The following is a 17,909-nucleotide window of genomic DNA, read 5'->3' as shown; positions in this document are numbered from 1 at the left end:
ATTTTCCGATCCTAGGACTAGTAAGATATTACCGTACCTAGAACCAGTAAGACGTTATAGTTTTTAGGAACAGAAAGAATTTGTCATTCCTAGAAACAATAACAAGTTACCGGTTCTATAGGGCGAGTAAAAATTTATCGTTCCTTGGACTAGCTATAACTTACCATCTCTGGGACAAGTAAGGAGTTACCGTTTCCAGAACCAGTAAGAGCTTACCGTTCCTAGGACCAGTAGTCCACAGTTTTCACCAACAGTAATAGTTTATTGTTCTTAGCAATATTTACAACGTAACTTTTCCAGTATCAGTAAGAATTTACAGATTCTAGAGATAGAAAAAATACCGTTCCTAGAAACAATAATAAGTTACTGTTTCTAGGAATAGCCAAAACTTACCTAGGACTACTAATAACTTACCATTTCTAGAACCAGTAATAATTTATCGTTCCTAGGATCAGTAAGAAGTTATAGTTCTTAGGGTCAGTAAGAAGTTATCGTTCCTAGGATCAGTAAGAAGTTATAGTTCTTAGGGTCAGTAAGAAGTTACCGGTCCTAGGATTAGTAAGGAGTTACCGTTCCCAGAATCAATAAGAACTTACCAAACCTAGAACCAGTAATGAGTTACAGTTTTTATAAACATAAATAACTTATTGTTCTTAGGAATAGATACAACGTACCGTTTCCAGGATCAGTAAGAATTTACAGATTCTGGGGATAGAAAAAATACCGTTCCTAGAAACAATAATAAGTTACTGTTTCTAGGAATAGTAAAGACTTGCCTATGACTACTAATAACTTACCATTTTTAGAAGCAATAATAAGTTACCGTTCCTAGGATCAGTAAGAAGTTATTGTTCCAAGGATCAGTAAGAAGTTTCCATTCCTAGGACCCGTAAGAAGTTATAGTTCCTAGGATCAGTAAGAAGTTATCGTTCCTAGGAATTGTAAGAATTTGCCGTTTCTAGGAATAATAAAAATTTAGACGTCTTCTAGGAATCTTAAAGTGCTAGATTCGTAAAAATTCAAAATTCCGATTATACCCAATAATTTATCCAGAGCTCTCCTCTGGAGCATTTGTTATGAATATTGTCAATAAAGGATAATTTTATAACATTGAATGAGAAGAAATCCACTGGGAAATCTTTCTACAAAACATGGCACTGAAAATGAGGAAAATGATATAGTGAGGAGGCATGGTTCATGGTCACATTTAAAATAATTATTTGTCTATAGTTTTAGTATTATTCGCTCACCTTAAATGATATTCAGGGAATTCATTCAGGAGGGGAATTCTGTAATTTTCATGGCATTGTCACGCGTGAGTTTGAAACCTGACAATGCCAATCGAGCTTTCTTTTTGTCATATCATATGAGTTCGAAAATGCAATTCACTGATCTTTTAATGAAATGCCTTTACTCAGTGATATTATGCAAATACAGTCTGTCTTGGTTAATTTGTTTAACAACATTCATTGTCATTTGAATTGCCAGAAATCTTAAATATGTGACTACTGACAATGTCACGTGAGTCGAAATGCCATTGCCACGGCTACAGAATCGCATTTTCGAAAAAGCTCTCCTGAGATTCAAACCTAATTTGTCATGTGGCATTGCCAGAGCGTTACAGAATTCCCCTCCAGGAATAAGAACAAATTCTGCTCTCAAGAGCTACTCAACAAGGTTTTTGAAGCCTTTCGTCGCGGTTTCAGTTACACTATTAATCTGTCTCCAATTAGAACATTTCTCTTGTCTCCATTTGGATTAATTTGTTTCCAATAGAAGCATTTTACGCTCGCGCATTTTTCTTGTATTTAAGAAGTTTTCAAATTATATCTAAAGAATTTTCACTAAACAGATTCTACACTCAGAAAAATAATCGATTAAAATTACTCGAATCGATGTTGAATTAAGTCTTTTTCGTTGTGATTTTCGATTAACTATATTTTAGAGTTGATTTTACTTCTATTTAGGTGTAATATTCAGAAGAGTTCTTTTAACTTTTTTTTCCTAAAATTTACACGACAAAAGAGTGTAAATAACTCTTTTTAAGACTGAAAATAACTCGTTTTAAGAGTTAAAATAACTCGTTTCAAGAGTTAAAAAAAGACTTTTTTAGAGTTAAAATAACTCTTTCAAATCCCAAAATGAATTATATTTTGCAATTTTATGTTTTTTTTTTATTTTATCATTTTCTTTATTAATATTTTCTTGACCTCAAGTTTACTATGTTCTGAGCGAAATGTCATATGATGCACGCACGTGCCTTCATGAAACAGTGTTAGGCATATTTTTAGTTGATGTACCATATGAACTTTGTCACATGAAAATCTACTTGACTGAAGTATATTCTTAAAACGAAAACACTTAAGCATATACTTCAGTCGAGATGAAATTTTACATCGAAAAAGAGTAATAATTACATCGATATCCAACGAATTAATTCAACTCGCACGAAGAGTTGTTTTAACTCTATTTACTAAAATTTACAACGAAAAAGAGTAACAATGACATCGATATTCTTCGAGTTAATTCAACTCTGCCATAGAGTTGTTTGAACTTTTTAGGTTTTTTTTAGTGTAGAAGAGTCAAGGAGTAAATTTATGTAATTTTCTTCAGAAAAAACATGAACTTAATGTGTTGAATCATCTGTTAAAGTTAAGCCGCCGGTAAATGGTTTTGAATTAGGACATTTGCCCTAAGAGGTAAAATTTCAATCGATTATATTTCACTCATATGAAAAGGTGTGCCATGTACCATTACAAATTAATTTGACATTATTTTAACTGACGAGAAATATTTATTTCAAAAGATTTTCAGTGGGAGATCACTGAAGAGTATTTTAAAAAGTGGCCATGAGTGTAGAAGGGCCTCAAGAATGTGTAGACTTATGGCCATACGCAATTTATCTAATAAATTGTTCAAAAACGGTCGTTTACTTGACATACTTATTTTAATAATAAACAATCTTAGCCTTTAGCCATGCCTCCTCTCTGATTCTCAGGAGATTCAGTTAGAAAACTCGTTTAATAAAAAATTTGCAGAGAGAATTTGAAGCAGGCAAAGCAGAGACTAGAAATTGGAATTGTAAAGTGGACTGAGTATGATGATCAGTACAAAGAGGCCCTGGATTGGCTCACCAAAACCGAAACTTTGGTGCAGTCCTACAATAAGCTTCAGGATAGCCTGGAGGAGAAGAAGAATGTTCTTGAGCAATTCCAAAATCATCTGCAAACAATTTTTGACTGGCAGAGAGAATTGGATCAGCTCAATATTACAGCTCAGACCCTTTTGGAAATTTGTGCTGATACCCGTATTAGCAATGGTGTGACTCAACTTACGACAAAATACAATGCTCTACTGTCAATTGCCAAAGAAGTTATGCGAAGATTGGAATTGCACTATCAAGAGCATCAGCAGCATCAAGCTCTGTATGGGGAATGTCAGGATTGGGTTGAGGCAATTCGTGACAAATTGAATGAGTGCCTCGAGGTACCAAATACAATAGCTGAGGTCAATCACAAACTCAATACCATTCAGAATATCAAACAGTTGCTGGAGCAAGGTCAAAATAAACTCAGGTATACGATTGAATTGAAAGAGAAAGTGATTATGAATACGGAGATCAATGGTGCGGCAAAGATTCAAGAGAATACGGAGAATCTCAAGCATGAATTTGAGAAGTTGATATCGGAAATTGGGGATATTAAGCAGAAGTTGACAAATCGTGCTGCACAATTGGATGATGTGATGAAATTGATTAAGATTCTCAATGATTGGTTGGATGAAGTTGAACCCAATTTGCAGCTATCAGATGCTTGTCTCAATGAATTGAGCGAGAAAAAGACATGGTTGGAGAAGAATCGTACACTCCAGAAGGATATGATCACGTACAATGATACCATTGAAAAGGTCAAGAATAAGCTCAAAGATGATGAGAGCCTAGACAAGAAAGCATTCGATGAATGCCTAAAACGCTTTGAGAATTGTCAAGGAATCATTGCCAAGAACATTGAGAATTTGGAGAATCAGGTGAAATACCATGAGAACTACAAGATGGCTTATGGTGAAATTGCCGAATGGATTCGCAAGACAAAGATGGACATCCAACATTGTTCAGATTCCCATGGTGATAAGCCCCAATTGCTGGAGAAACAGACGAAATTGCGAGAGATTGAACTGTCTCAGCCCGAAGGGAAGATCCTCATGGAGAACACGGTAGAATTGAGTGGTCAAGTGATTGCAACCAGTGGCCGAGAAGGGCAGGATGTCATCAATCAGGAGATCAAACAACTCAAATCCGACTGGGATGGTTTGCAATTGGTCACAAAGCAGTCTCACGATGGATTAACCAATTGCATTGCCATGTGGAATAAATTCACAGAGAAATCCGATCAAATAGCCAAGTGGCTGCAGGAATATGAAGCAAAGATCAATCAAATGGAATCAGCAGGAGAAATAACGACAAATGATTTAACAGCCTGCAAGGTAATGTCGCACAGAATTGATTGGTTTTCTCTCCGGAGTTTTTTTTTGTCCTGTGACTAATTTATCGCATGCACTTCGTCTTGTTTGCAGAAAATCCTGGAAGATGTCCAGAATCAGAGGGAAAATATGGAGGATCTCAGTGATTGCTGTGAGATCCTAATGGAACAGAGTGCATGCACTTGGGTAAGAGATAAGACTGTTGATCTCCAAGGAAGATACTCCAATCTTCTCAACTCAGCCCAAGGTAAGGTTGATCCTCTGTTTCTTTTTTTTATGTTTTAGGTTGCAGCGTCGAAAATGTCGCAAAAATTTTTCCTGACGTAAAAGTCGTAACTGGGATTGAATTTGATTGAACCCGGTTTATAAAGTTACGTTATATAAAGTGTTGCAAAATTTTGATTTTAGGCCAAAATTTTAGTCAGAAATCTGAGATATACTGACAAGAAAGGAAACGGGATAGAGGATTTATGAGTTTAAAAACTGAACTTTAGTCCAGTTCCCAATGATCTCAAAAATTTAAGTAACAAGAAATTTTACTGAGTTTTCAAATTCTAATGGATCATTTGCCTTTAACATCAATTTCCTAAAAAAATACTACCTGATGGCCAAACTTTAGCTGTGCAAACCGTATAAGGAGCAATAAATAAAAAAAGGATTTTGCATTTCACTCTAACATTAACAAATGAAATTACGATCAATTTAATTGAATTAGTACACTGAGAAAAAAGGGTGCGATTAAAATTTTTTCCTCAGAAATTTAACACTTTTTAGGTGTAAAAATATATTAACATTTTTTAATGTTAATTTTACACCTTTTTAAGGGTAAAATTAACATGAAAAAGGTTAACTTTGACCCCTAATACACCTAAAAAGCGTAATATTTACACCGATTTCGGATCAATATTGCAGGGTAAAATAAACATTTCTCGAGTGTTATTTTAACTTTTTCGGATTCCTCTCAGTGTAGTGTCGCAAAATTTTGATTTTTGGCTAAAAATTTTGTCAGGCATCCGAGGAATCCTCAGAAAATGGGAAACAGGTTAGAAGGTTTCATAGGCTTCAGAGTGGAAGTTTAGCCCAATTTCTGATGATCTTAAAATGCATCATTTGCCTTTAATATCCAATCTTTAGCCGTCATTAATCTAAATCTTAGCTTTGAAAAACGTATTACACAAAGAGTAAAAATAAAAATGGATTTTTCACTTGACTCTAAAATTTCCTAAATATTTCTATTTTTGAAAGAAAAGTTAAAAAAGTATGAAACAGTTTCACACAGATTAATACAGTGGGACCTCGATAGAGTCAACCCCCGATAGAGTCAATCTCCAATAGAGTCAAAAGTTATCTTTTTACTCTACGGAATCCGATAGAGTCAACTTGGTCAACTTGGAGCCAAATTGATCCCGATAGAGTCAACTTTTCCATTATTATTGAACTAATAATACTGTATGACTTTTTCGAAATTAAAAGCAGTGTTTTGGTGTATCAATGTAACGTTTTTAACACAAGAAAAACAATATTATGATAAGATTCGTAAATTAACCATGTAATCAATTTTCGACAAAATAATTTTCTTTTCGTGATTTTAAGCGTTTTGACCGATTGAAAGTTCTCTCTTGCCTTTTCTCTCTTGTCTTAAAATTTTTTTGATTAAGCCCTATGATCTCGTATGACGTGTTTTCCTGTAATCATAAAAAAACGATTTTGGCGGTGAAGGGGAGGGGTAGGGAGGAAATGAGGGGCATAATGATAATCCCCAGGTTGACTTATTAGGGGGTCATCTGAAGACTCCAAGTAGATATCTCTAACCATTTAGCGTCCATTTTTCAGAAAATGAGAAAAATTGGTTTTATTGCTCTTTTTGTGAAGTTTAGAGCCATATAGTCAAGTGTGCTAATCCGGGCGCTTCGCTATCTGGATCGTTATTGACTAATCCACTTAAAATAATATTTTTATTTTTATTTCCGTAATATAGTCACTACAGTAACATAATATAACTATTCAACTTTGAGAAAAAGCAAAAATAATATTTTTATCCATTAAATAAGTGAGTGTAATCGACTCATTTCAATCTTGTGCCAGCTGGGTTCTTCACTAAAAATTTTCTAGAAGTGATATTTTCGCTAATGACATCTAGTTGATTGAAAGCATTTATTGTTTTTTCCTTGTGAAAAAAGTATTGTAAATCCAATAGTTTAATTAAAAGTGAATTAGCGAAAAGGCAACCCAGTTAGTGCATGCTGACTTATTTCAGTATTATCATTATTTTATAAATCTTCTTTAATATTTTTGATATTTTTTTTACATTATATTTCTGAATGAAACAGTGAATAATTCTATGGATTTAGAAGAAGTAAAAAAGAATTTCATGAGTCCAAAAACAAGCGTTTAAGTAACACTCTTCGGAAAACGATCCAGTTACCCCACCTTACTATAGTTATGTCATAACGAAAAGAACAACTATCAATCTCTTCTTTCAAAGAATAAAAGTTTAAAATAAATTCTTATTAATAACGTTAATTGAATCAGAATTTTCACTAATTAAATATCTATCGGAAATCTTCTAAAAAAAGTGATAAAAGAAATCTTTAAGACACCATTTCCCTATCTTAATATCGTGAATGGACTTAAATATTATCACATGGATAGTAATTTTCACTTAAGATACTTACAAATAATAAAAACATTCTGTAAATTTATTCTTTAATCTCCAAACTACGCCCCAACATACGACTTTTTGGGACCAGAGGGTGTAAAATTTATGGGTTAATTAAATAAAATATTCTACTATCGTGTTAAATTTATCAATTATCTAGTACAAACATAAAATAATACCCCTTTATATGAAAACTTTACATTTTAATTGTTTTTTTTGCACTCCGATAGAGTTACCGAATCCATTGGAGTCAACAGGCCTCGAAATAATTGGTTGACTCTATCGAGGTCTCACTGTATTTTTATTGAGTTGAATATGAACTAGGTACAAGTAAACCATCCTAGATATTCATTTAGAATATAGAATAGAATATTTATTTTATCACAAAATAGGGTACATCCCTTTTACAATTGTGATAAAGAGCAAAAAAAATAAAAAGAGAAATAACAAAAGAAAACAAAAAAAAAATAAAATGGAAGAAACAAGAGGCGAAAAAAAGAAGAAAAAGGATGAAAAAACGCTTCCTTAAGAATCATTTAGCCTGAACCTGAAAAAAAACCTGATGTTTGGACCTTTGGATGTTTGGGTTTGGGTTTTGATGGATAACGTGACTAGTACTTAAATCGCTTAAATACGCGAAAAATATGAAAAAAGATTAGAAAAAAGTTTCATAGTCGACTGTAAAATCAGCTTTAAAGAAAGTGGTTTGAAGATTGAAAGCCATTAGGAAAAACGGGCAAAAACCACTCAGTTTTCCCGATGAAGTTAGGGGAAGGTTTTGCAGATTCGTAATGTTGCAGTTGAGTAAAAGTTGATTGTTTTCTATGTTACTAAATGAATTTAACTCATGGCCATTTACTCTAATAGCTGGTCTAGTACCTTATATTTCCTGACAAACTTGGGAGCTTAGGCCTTTTCTCCTTTGTTCAAAAATAAAAAAAGAAATAAAAAATGGGTATGACATTACAATTTTTATGTGTAATATTTTATGTATTTTTTCACATTTCAAGTGTCTTTTGGACCAAAAACTACTATTCCCATTCATAGAGGGTTTATCAAGGTTAATACTTATCGTGAAAGTCTTTTGCTTAAAGGGGGTTGTTTTTGTTAGTGGAGGAAAATCACAAAGATTACCACCTTTGCAGTTCAGGAAAATTAAATTTTGCAGATCTGTAAAAACATCAGTCAAAATTATTGACCACCGAATTTGGGAATCCCTCACTGTTTTGGATCACACTTTGCACGCCGCTCTGGAATATTTGATCCATCGAGAGATTCCACTGAATAAGTTCATAAAATGGAATGGGAGCTATAAACAGATAACGACAAAAAAATATCGAAAACGGTTTTGTCTAGAATATATAGGCGTAAATGCAAATTAATATTAAAATGAGAAGCATTTTCGTAAATTTTTCGACTGTTTTCTTCTTATTTTTCTTAAAGGTAATTTTTTGCGACATTTTAGACACTAAAACCTAATAATTCCATGGTAAATTTTATGGTTTTAACATGGTTGTACGTGTTTTAATAGAGAAAATCTCTTAATGCGAATGTTGATGAACATTTTCGGGGTTTTCAGCCTTTGTTTCCAAAGCGGAGAAATGTCTAGCAGACCAAACCAATTTCCTCGTTTACAAAGAACAGATGGAAAAATGGATTGCTGGCAAGGAAAGCACAATCAAGGAATGCACAATGGTTGGAAATGAAGCAACAACACGGCAAAATCTCAATTCCCTCAATAATGTGTATAGTCGTCTTCCGGAAGGACAATCCCTGTTTGTAATTGTTCAAGATGCATTTACCAAGACACTGAGTGTTACTCCGTCTGATAGACAGCCTGAAATCCAGGTGGAAATGGACAAAATTCAAGAGACATGGGATAAATTGAATAAGAATGTGAATGATGGTATTGCCAAGGCAAAGAGCAATCTCATGAGATGGGAGGATTACAGGGATTCGAAGAATAAATTTGAGAAATGGATCACTGACGTTGAAGCTACTTTGAATGCTAATGTTGAGAATAGAGGGGATCTGAGTGAGATGAAGACACTCCAGGAGCGATTTAAGAACATCAAAGGAGACATTCAAGCGAAAAAGAGTGATCTGGATCATATTCAGTCCGAGGCAAAGGAACTGAGTTCCTGGTCAAAGACTCCAAATGAAATTGAAGATGCAAATCATTTGGTGATTCGTTGGGATCATCTCAATGCCAAATGTGACTCAATGATCAATGGTTTGCAGACGGAAATTGATGATTACTTGTCATATCATCAGAGTCTGCAGGAAACTGAAAAGTGGCTTCTGCAGGTATCCTTCCAACTTATGGCGCACAATTCTCTCTACATTACAAATCGCGAACAAACTCAGGAACAATTGAATCAACATGAAATTCTTCTGGATGAAATTCAAAAGTATCAGACCAATTTGGATGACCTCAAGGCAAAGGGGAATAATCAAATAAGTCGCTATGAACATTGCAATCCATACATCAAGAATACCATAGAGACCCACTTGAAAAATGTCCAGGACAGTTACAATTCTCTGTTGCTGACATCCATTCAGATTAAGAAGCGCCTGGAGGAGAGTATGGCGAAATTCAAAGAGTACGAAGACACTCTGGAGGATATTCAGCAGCAATTGATCAAGAATGAGGCAATTATGCCACCAGAAGAAGTCCCAAGTGATCTTGAGACGTCAAAGAGTCAACTGAAATTTGCACAGGAGCTGTACAGTGGACTCCAGAGGGAGAAGGGACGCTTAGCAGCAGCTGTGGCAGCTTGTGAATCTGCAACGGCCAGTATAAGTCGTCCAAGTTCACCCATTGAGACTGCCATGCAACCAATTCCTGAAAAGGAGCTCAAAGTCCGCGCACAACTTGAAGATCAAATTGATCAGGTACGTTAATAAATTCACTTATTACATTTTTTACTATAAATTCTTTCCCTACTGCAGCATACTTTATTTTTACTGGTTCATAAACGTTTCCGAACGATTCCTGAATCAGAAGCATCTATTTACTGTTTTATTACCTTATCATTACCGGTCTATGACCTGTTGAAACTGGTTCAGATTTCAAGACCTTTCGAGTGCAACTAGATTTTTTCCAATCTGTTAAGTTTTATGCTCTCCAAAAAGCTTTTTAATCTTTGACCTTGAAAATCGTTAGAATGAATAATTCAAGGTCATTGGGGCATATCCTAAGTGAAGAAGAAAAGTTTTGTAAATTTCCAACAGGGACAGCTCAAAGTACTCATTTTGCAATAATTACTCAAACTCTTTGATTTTTTGCTGTTTTTTTTTCAGTTAAATATGTTTTAAAGTAAGAAAATTATGGCACTGGCACACCTTTTCAATTGGGTGAATTTCAATCGATTGAAATTTTACCTCTTACTCTTTCAAAGCGAAATAAGATATATGTGTGTTTTTCTGTCAAATGAAAATTTCAATTTCAATTTTAAATTTCATTTGACAGAAAGAGACACCCATATTTGATTTCAGTTTGAGAGAGTAAGAGATAAAATTTCAATCGGTTGAAATTCACTCAATTAAAAAGATGTGCCAACGCCATTATATTAAAAATTGAATTTCAATTTTATTTATTTTAAAATTGTATTTCTGAGTGCTCATTTGTTCTTGGAAAATTCTGATAAGATTAATAGAAAACTAAAATGAATGAAAGAATCCCAAGTAGCACGACATGACTAGAGAAGTGTCAACGTCTTTAAGTTTACGTAAACATTCGCAATTTCTCCATGGTTAATCAATTGACCAATCGCCAATATTGTAAATATTCATCTTAAAATCGGCAGTTAGACAATGCGACCTTTATTTCTTTTAGACGACTTCGTCAAATGACTGTCAAATGCCCCAGATATGACTAAGTCAATAGTGCGTAAAGGTTACTAAAATATTCCTCATGGTGATTAGTTTTTGCTACTTGGGATGTTTTATGTAAAATTAGTAAAAACTGCTTAATGATTCAAAATCATTTTCTGAAAATCAATAAAACAGTGCATTGCTCTTAATTTACGCAACATTCATTAGAAACAAATAAAACATTGCACGCACAAAATTAAAAGATGTAATAAAAGAAGCCATAAATCATCTGGGAAAATTTCTATATTTCCTTGAGATAAAAAAATAAATAAATAATTTCCGTAAATGCAATAGTGAGAGTAATTAATTTGTTTTTTATGATTAATACGCACTATCTATTTATGGGATGAATATTTTCTGCAATAATGTTTGTATAGGATTTTGTCTAAAACTTTCATTGATATTCAATAATTTGTCAGTGTTGGAAAAAGTATCTGAACTAGTTTCAATTCGGTTTGAAGGTGATTTAAGAACCAGATTAAATCGGTAATTAACTGATATAGGGGAAGGTTTTCAAGCTTCGCACACACTCTGGCTGCAAACACTTCGTATTTTTAGCTAAGATTCTTTACAATCTCAGCTTTTGTGGTCACAGGTGAAATCTGGGCTCGTCAGATCGAGCCAAAATTTTGGATTTAGACTTTTTAACACATAACGCTGATGATGTCATATCCACCCCTTCCCCCTGGGCTTAACAGCTTTAGTTAAAAAAAAACATTAAGCCCCCTGACCTGACCTCCCTGACCCGAAGTCTAACGTTCGATTAATCTAAAAATCGATTTTCGAAAGTTCAATTTCGAATATTTCGAGAACTAGTCGATGCTTTTTCTTTAAATATTAGTATGTTGTAGCTGAGATCGGGACCTTTCTAACGGTGGGTCGCACTCCTCCCTTGATGTTCCCTGACCGAAGTTATAATCGAAAATGTCTTGACCGGACTGCATTTTCTGTGTTTATGAAACGATTTCGATGAAATTTTAGTATAGTGTATCTAAAATCGAGACCTTTCCAATGATGGATCCTATTCGTCCCTACTCCAACCTACTATACCACGACCCTTATGCCCTAGACACACTTACGAGTTAAGCCGAGAGACGTCATAGTGGATAATGAGCAAGTGAAGTTTCACGATTAAATTCAAATAAATATAATAATGCTAAGCCGTCTCTCGGCTAATCCTCAGGTCTCTCAAGGCCCTTACTATATCCAAATGGACCGGACTTTATCTCTAATGTTTATTAACCGATTTCAATAAACTTTTACTGCTGGAACTCTACGGAGAGAGCAGTATATATAATCTCCCTCGATTTTTTCACCCCCCCAAATTTCCACCTTCCACCCCTCGGAGACCACCTTTATCAACAAATCTTCATGTTTCAGAAGATTTCTGAGAAATGTCGTCACGCTATTTGTCCATCTGTCCGTCCGGCTGCCGCCAGCTCTAGAGGCTAAACAGTTAGAGATAGCGACCTGGGACCTTCGGGGGAGCCCCCCCATAAGCCGACCGTTAACATGCCACTCATTCCCCCCCCCCAAACGCGTCATGCGATTTTTTTCATTTTTGGATATGTTTTAGAGATCACCCAGGCGGACATTTTGTCCTTAGATGAAAATACCGTCAAATCATTCCTAATAACGGTTTTCAAGGTCAAAAGTTAAAAAGACACTGGAGGGCGCATTTATCAAGCAAATGGGGTCATGTTTGGGGTCTTTGGAAAGGTCTTGGAATTTCCTATTAAACTGAACAGGTTCCAACCGGTTTTGAATCGGTAATGAACCGGTTCATAGCCGATAACTAATTTTTATCTAAAAATCAATCCTATTATTTTTAAATCTGTTTTGGGGGATCTTTTGAGAGATTTATGAATCGGTTCAAATAAAGTAGGTGCCAAAAGTTTGTTGCCTCATGTATGATCGGGAAACTAGGTGCAAAAAATGATAGAAAAAGTTACATTATCGAATTTTTCTTTTTGCAAATTAGTTTCTGAAATTTGTAGGTCCTATTTATGTATTTAAAAAAACTGATTAATTATAGTTTCACATAAAAAAAATATTGTTTTCCGAAAGTTGATCATTTTTGATTCGTCAAAAGTTTGTTGCCTCATTCAAAAAACTAATTTAAAATGGTCAAAACTTGCAACCAACTTTATGTAGTCCTGTTACATTTTGAGTTTATGTCATTTGAGAGGCAAATGGTGGGTTTGTATGTTTCTAAAGTTGTCAATGGAGAATATATTTATGTATAGTCATTCGAGGAGAGATGGAACACCTTTTTTGTATTCAATATTGTGGACATGTTTTTAACGCGAGGCAAAGACGAATCTCACTGGTTCGTTATTTGAAAATTCTAGATTTAAGATATCAACATTAGACAAGGCTAAATGAAAATAGTCACTTCGAAAAATTAGATTTAAAAAAGTTGCATTTTGAGGCACTCAAAAAAAGTGCGCGTGAGATGGAACACCCCTGATTTTAGCAAAACATTTTTATTTTATTTTATTAATTTAGAATAGGAGGGAATCGTTTTTAGATAAGAATGCTATTTCATTGAATTTATTGAAGTTTATTTTTATTTTTCAGTATAAATAATTCATTTTGTGGAAAATGTAGCTCATCTACTTTGATGACAATTCCACTTTGTGTATCAAGTCAGTCTGACCAGAAATTTACGGAAAATAATTTCTAAGATTTACTTGAAAAGATTTTGAAGAAAATTGACGAACATTCACACCGGAAGAGTTGCCAAAACTATTAAGTTCCATCTCTCCTCAACTCCCAAATACACGTATTCTTATGGCGAAATAAAAATTTTTGGCCATTTTTCGGACATCCAAAAAATTTAATTTCAATTTTCTCGTACAATTTTAAATGTAAAAAGCTGTAACTCGGGGGTTTTCATTAGAATGTGGAAGGGCACAAATAGACCAAATGAGGTGGAGATCGTGCATATGGTGTAGGCAGGAGGCGAAGTGGTTCATCTCTCCCACTGTTCCAACTCTCCTCGAATGACTATATTGATTAAACTGAGTAGTAAAAAATTTGAATTGAGATTGCTAGTAAATTTCATCATGCATTTTCGACGACAAGCTTTTTAAAGCATAAAGCCGCAAAATATTTACTGATTACAGTTAAATCTTCGTTTGAGTAAAAAACAAAAATTTGAATTTGATATTTTATGCATATCAATCAATTTAACATTTTTTTACATTTTAACTTTATATGTGAAAAAAAATTACTATGTAAAAATTATGTAAAATGTAAAAAATTCGCCAAACTCTGGGAAGAATATGAAGTGTTCGAAGCCACAGTGTGTGCTAGACTTCAAAGCCCTCTCATAAACTGAAAATTGTGAATTGCTCTTTCACTTCAGATCCAAACATATTTGGGGGATCTTGTGAAAGCAATTGCGGAATTGGAACTGCTGGAGAAGCAGAGGAATGAGTTGGATGACTGGATCAATAAACAGCAGGCTATTGTGTCCGATTGGTTGTCTCGACCGTCCAAATTGCGTAGCGATGGTGCCAAGCAGGAATTGGCGGCAATGAATGATCTCCTGACGGCTATCGGAGACAAACGATCGCAACTTCTCACGGAAATGTCAGGGCCACGTAAGTTCAGTGAATCTTTTTATTATAGTTTAGAGAGAGCGAATAATTTTGTGAATGGAATAATTATGTCAAAAATATTTTAATTAGTTGAAGGTGATGACGAGACGACCAAGATTGAAGAGCGTCTTGACAAATTGGAAGATGATCTAATGGCAGCAATTGCCAAGAAGAAAGATGATCAGGGTGTCATTGATGAGTATAGAAAATGCACTCAAGCTACTCATGGCTGGATTGATGAATTCATTCAGCGCATGGATGTTTTGGACAGTGGAAGTGGCCTGAGTTGTAGTCAGAAACTTGCGACAATTCAGAAGATTCGTGAAGAATTTGAATCTGCAAGTCCTGGGAAATTGGCGGCTTTTAAGGATATTGCCGGTAAAACAATTGAAGTGATTAGCAATCTCGATGCTCAACAAGTTGAGGAGCAAATAAAGGGCATTGATAGGAGATTTAATGATATTTCCAAGAGGATTAACAGGAAGATTCAGGTGATTGAGTCGACAAATAAGGGATTGGAAAATTTGAAGAATGACATTGATAATTGTCACAATTGGATTAAGTCGTCAATTGAGGAATTGGGCAGTCCGGAGGATAAAGGGCAGAATGCCGATGTGAAGTTGGCTCATTTGAAGAATCAACTGAAACAGGCCGAAGGGAAGCAACCGATTATTGAGACACTGGAGAAGAGACTCAATAATATTCAGTCGGAATTGGAGCCAATTGAAGTGCTGCAGCTTCAGACGGAAATTCAGAATTTGAAGGCAGATGAGCAGAAGCTCAAGGAACTCCTCAAGGCAGAAATTGGTAGCTGTGGCAAGGAGATTCAACTGAGGAAAGCCATTGATGAAAATCTGGAGAAGGCTGAGGAATGGCTGAAAGTCAATAAGCCGGTCATTGAGAGAGAAAATCCACTTTCCGTGGCGGACCTTGAGGCCAAATTGCATGAATACAAGAAACATGAGGCTGATCTGAAGGAGTTCAAGGATGGAGTGCTCAGTGATCTCGATAAACAATCATCTGCTCTGTTTGCATCGGTTCCGGAGCAAGAGAAAGATGCCCTGAGGCAGAAAATTCAACAAATTCGCGGTGAATTTGATGGGGCTAAGAAAGATGTTTCCAGTAAGGTAAATGAACTAGTTGGCCTTGTTCCTGATCGTCAGAAGTTCGAGGATGCCCTCAAGGGTGTCACAATGTGGTTGAGTGAGACGGAAGTGAGTACATCGAGCCCGATTAGAACGACAAATCTGCCAACGTTGGAAGAACAATTGGCAAAATACAAGAATTTATCCAGAGAATCCCAAGAAATCCGTGGTACTATTGGAAAAATCACCGATGAGGCAGCAAATATTTCGCAATCCCTCACGCCTGGTGATAAACAGAAACTTACCGATCAGCTAAAGAGTGTCCGGGATCGCTATGACAAAGTGGCCAACTTGATTGACGATCGTCTGAAGTATCTGGAGAAGCATATCAAGGAATATTTGGAAGCTAAGCAAAAAGTCACGGACTACATTCAATTTATGGGATTAATTCAGGCTGAGATTAAGAACCTCAATAAGCCAGTTGGAAGTAAAATTGAAGATGTCCAGGAACTCTTGCAGTCCTATGAGAAAATCCTGTCAGATTTGAAGGATAGCAAGGCAAAGATTGGAGAAATTCAAGTGGAAAATCTCCCAGAACTCCAGACTCTTGTAACTCAGCAGGATGATACAATTCAGTTGATTGAGGATCAATTGGCTCGGCTGCGGCAACTTCTACTGCTCCGGGAGCAATTTATTGCCCTCGTGAATGAGATTATGACATTCATCAAAAAATACACTGGAGTTGTGACGGACATTGAAAAGTCCGGAGACTCAATTGAAGACAAAATCGCTCAATACGATGGAGTTATTCTCAAGATTCAAGAATGCGAAGCTATCCTCGCTTCCGCAGCGGATAAAGGCAACAAAATAGCTTCAGAGGGAACTGCAGCTGATCGCAATAGTATCACAGAACAACTACAATCCCTAAAAATGCAACTCCAGAACCTCCGAAAACTCATAGAAAGCCAAAAACAAAAGCACGAAAATACCCTGGCTGAACACAGAAAAATGCAAGAAAATCTCAGTTCTCTCCTGGATTGGTTGCATCAGAATGAAACCCAGGTGAAATCTCGGCCACTACTCAACCGAGATCCCAATTGTGTAGAGAGAGAAATTCAGAATCATCATATGTTGCGGAAAAAAATTGAGAAGAATCTCGATGAAATTCAAAAGATCAATGATCAAGCAAGAAATGAAGTGGGACTGCCGGGATCACTACTGGAAATGCTGTCAGAGAGTCGTCTGCTACTCACAACATTGCCGGCTGAATTGAATGATCGTGAAGAGTATTTGCAGAATAATAAAAAATATCGTCTCGACTACCTGTTGCTCGTGTCAAAACTCAACAGTTGGCTGGAAGAAGTTGAAGTGCGACTGCAGAATAGTAAGCACGGTATCAATTTTGAGAATATCGCCGGAGATTTGGAAGAACACAAACTGTTCTTCGGCACAGAGCCCATGATGACGGAGCTAGTGACTGTGCAGATTCAAGAAGCTGCAGATAAAATCTGGTCATCACTCAATAATTCCGAACAGAATGATCTGTCCAAGGAATTGCAGCATCACAAACAAGTGTTCAAAAATACAGTGAGTGCAGCAAAATCCCATCAAAATCACCTGGAGGAAAATTTAAAGTTGTGGAAAGAATATTGTGAGTGCTATGAAAAAGTGAATAATCTCATTGAGAGATCAAAATTGCCAGAAGAAAGTGTGGAAAATTTGGGAGCGCTCAATTTTATTCTACAGAAAGTCAACCATGCGCTAAATGATGTTCAGGTGAGTCTCTATTTACTTTATATTTATTGTATTCTATTTATAGCTTCATGTGATCGGTCTGGTGATTGCTCATTATTCTACCTCCCAATCGAAATATTTATTATCAGTTAAGATTATTGTTATTTAATTATTGATAAAAGATCGAAACTATCTGATTCTATGCGTAATATTTAGATCGAGAAAAATAGACCGTATGAATTTAGGCCACGCCCCCTTTCCCTATTGGCCAATAAAGTTAAAATTTTAGCATTTTATACGTGTAATAATTCAATGCTATAAGAGAAGAGCACCACGGATCGGAATGTTAAGAGACATGCTCCATATTTAGTTGAAAATATAAGCCCCAAAACACTTTTTGATGTTTTTGTTCTTGTTAATTATTCTATTAATTATCCATTTAACTATATATGTGCATTTCATTTTTAAATA

The 17,909-nt window shown here is 35.4% G+C and overlaps 1 protein-coding gene across 9 annotated transcripts in view; it reads left to right on the top strand.

Annotated features, from left to right (window-relative positions):
* Positions 1-17,909, top strand: part of LOC129806649 (muscle-specific protein 300 kDa) — a 153,596-nt gene that overhangs the window by 71,159 nt on the left and 64,528 nt on the right. For all 9 annotated transcript variants that reach the window (XM_055855399.1, XM_055855397.1, XM_055855396.1 and 6 more), the window contains 5 exons: positions 3,039-4,482; positions 4,573-4,726; positions 8,718-10,033; positions 14,385-14,622; positions 14,710-17,480. In XM_055855399.1, the coding sequence (XP_055711374.1) occupies positions 3,039-4,482; positions 4,573-4,726; positions 8,718-10,033; positions 14,385-14,622; positions 14,710-17,480 (5,923 nt within the window). The remainder of the gene's footprint in view (positions 1-3,038; positions 4,483-4,572; positions 4,727-8,717; positions 10,034-14,384; positions 14,623-14,709; positions 17,481-17,909) is intronic.

This window comes from Phlebotomus papatasi, chromosome 3, assembly GCF_024763615.1.
Source record: "Phlebotomus papatasi isolate M1 chromosome 3, Ppap_2.1, whole genome shotgun sequence".
Taxonomy (NCBI): Eukaryota; Metazoa; Arthropoda; class Insecta; order Diptera; family Psychodidae; genus Phlebotomus; species Phlebotomus papatasi.
Note: the sequence above shows the minus strand (reverse complement) of the source record. Positions and strands in the feature narration are given on the sequence as shown.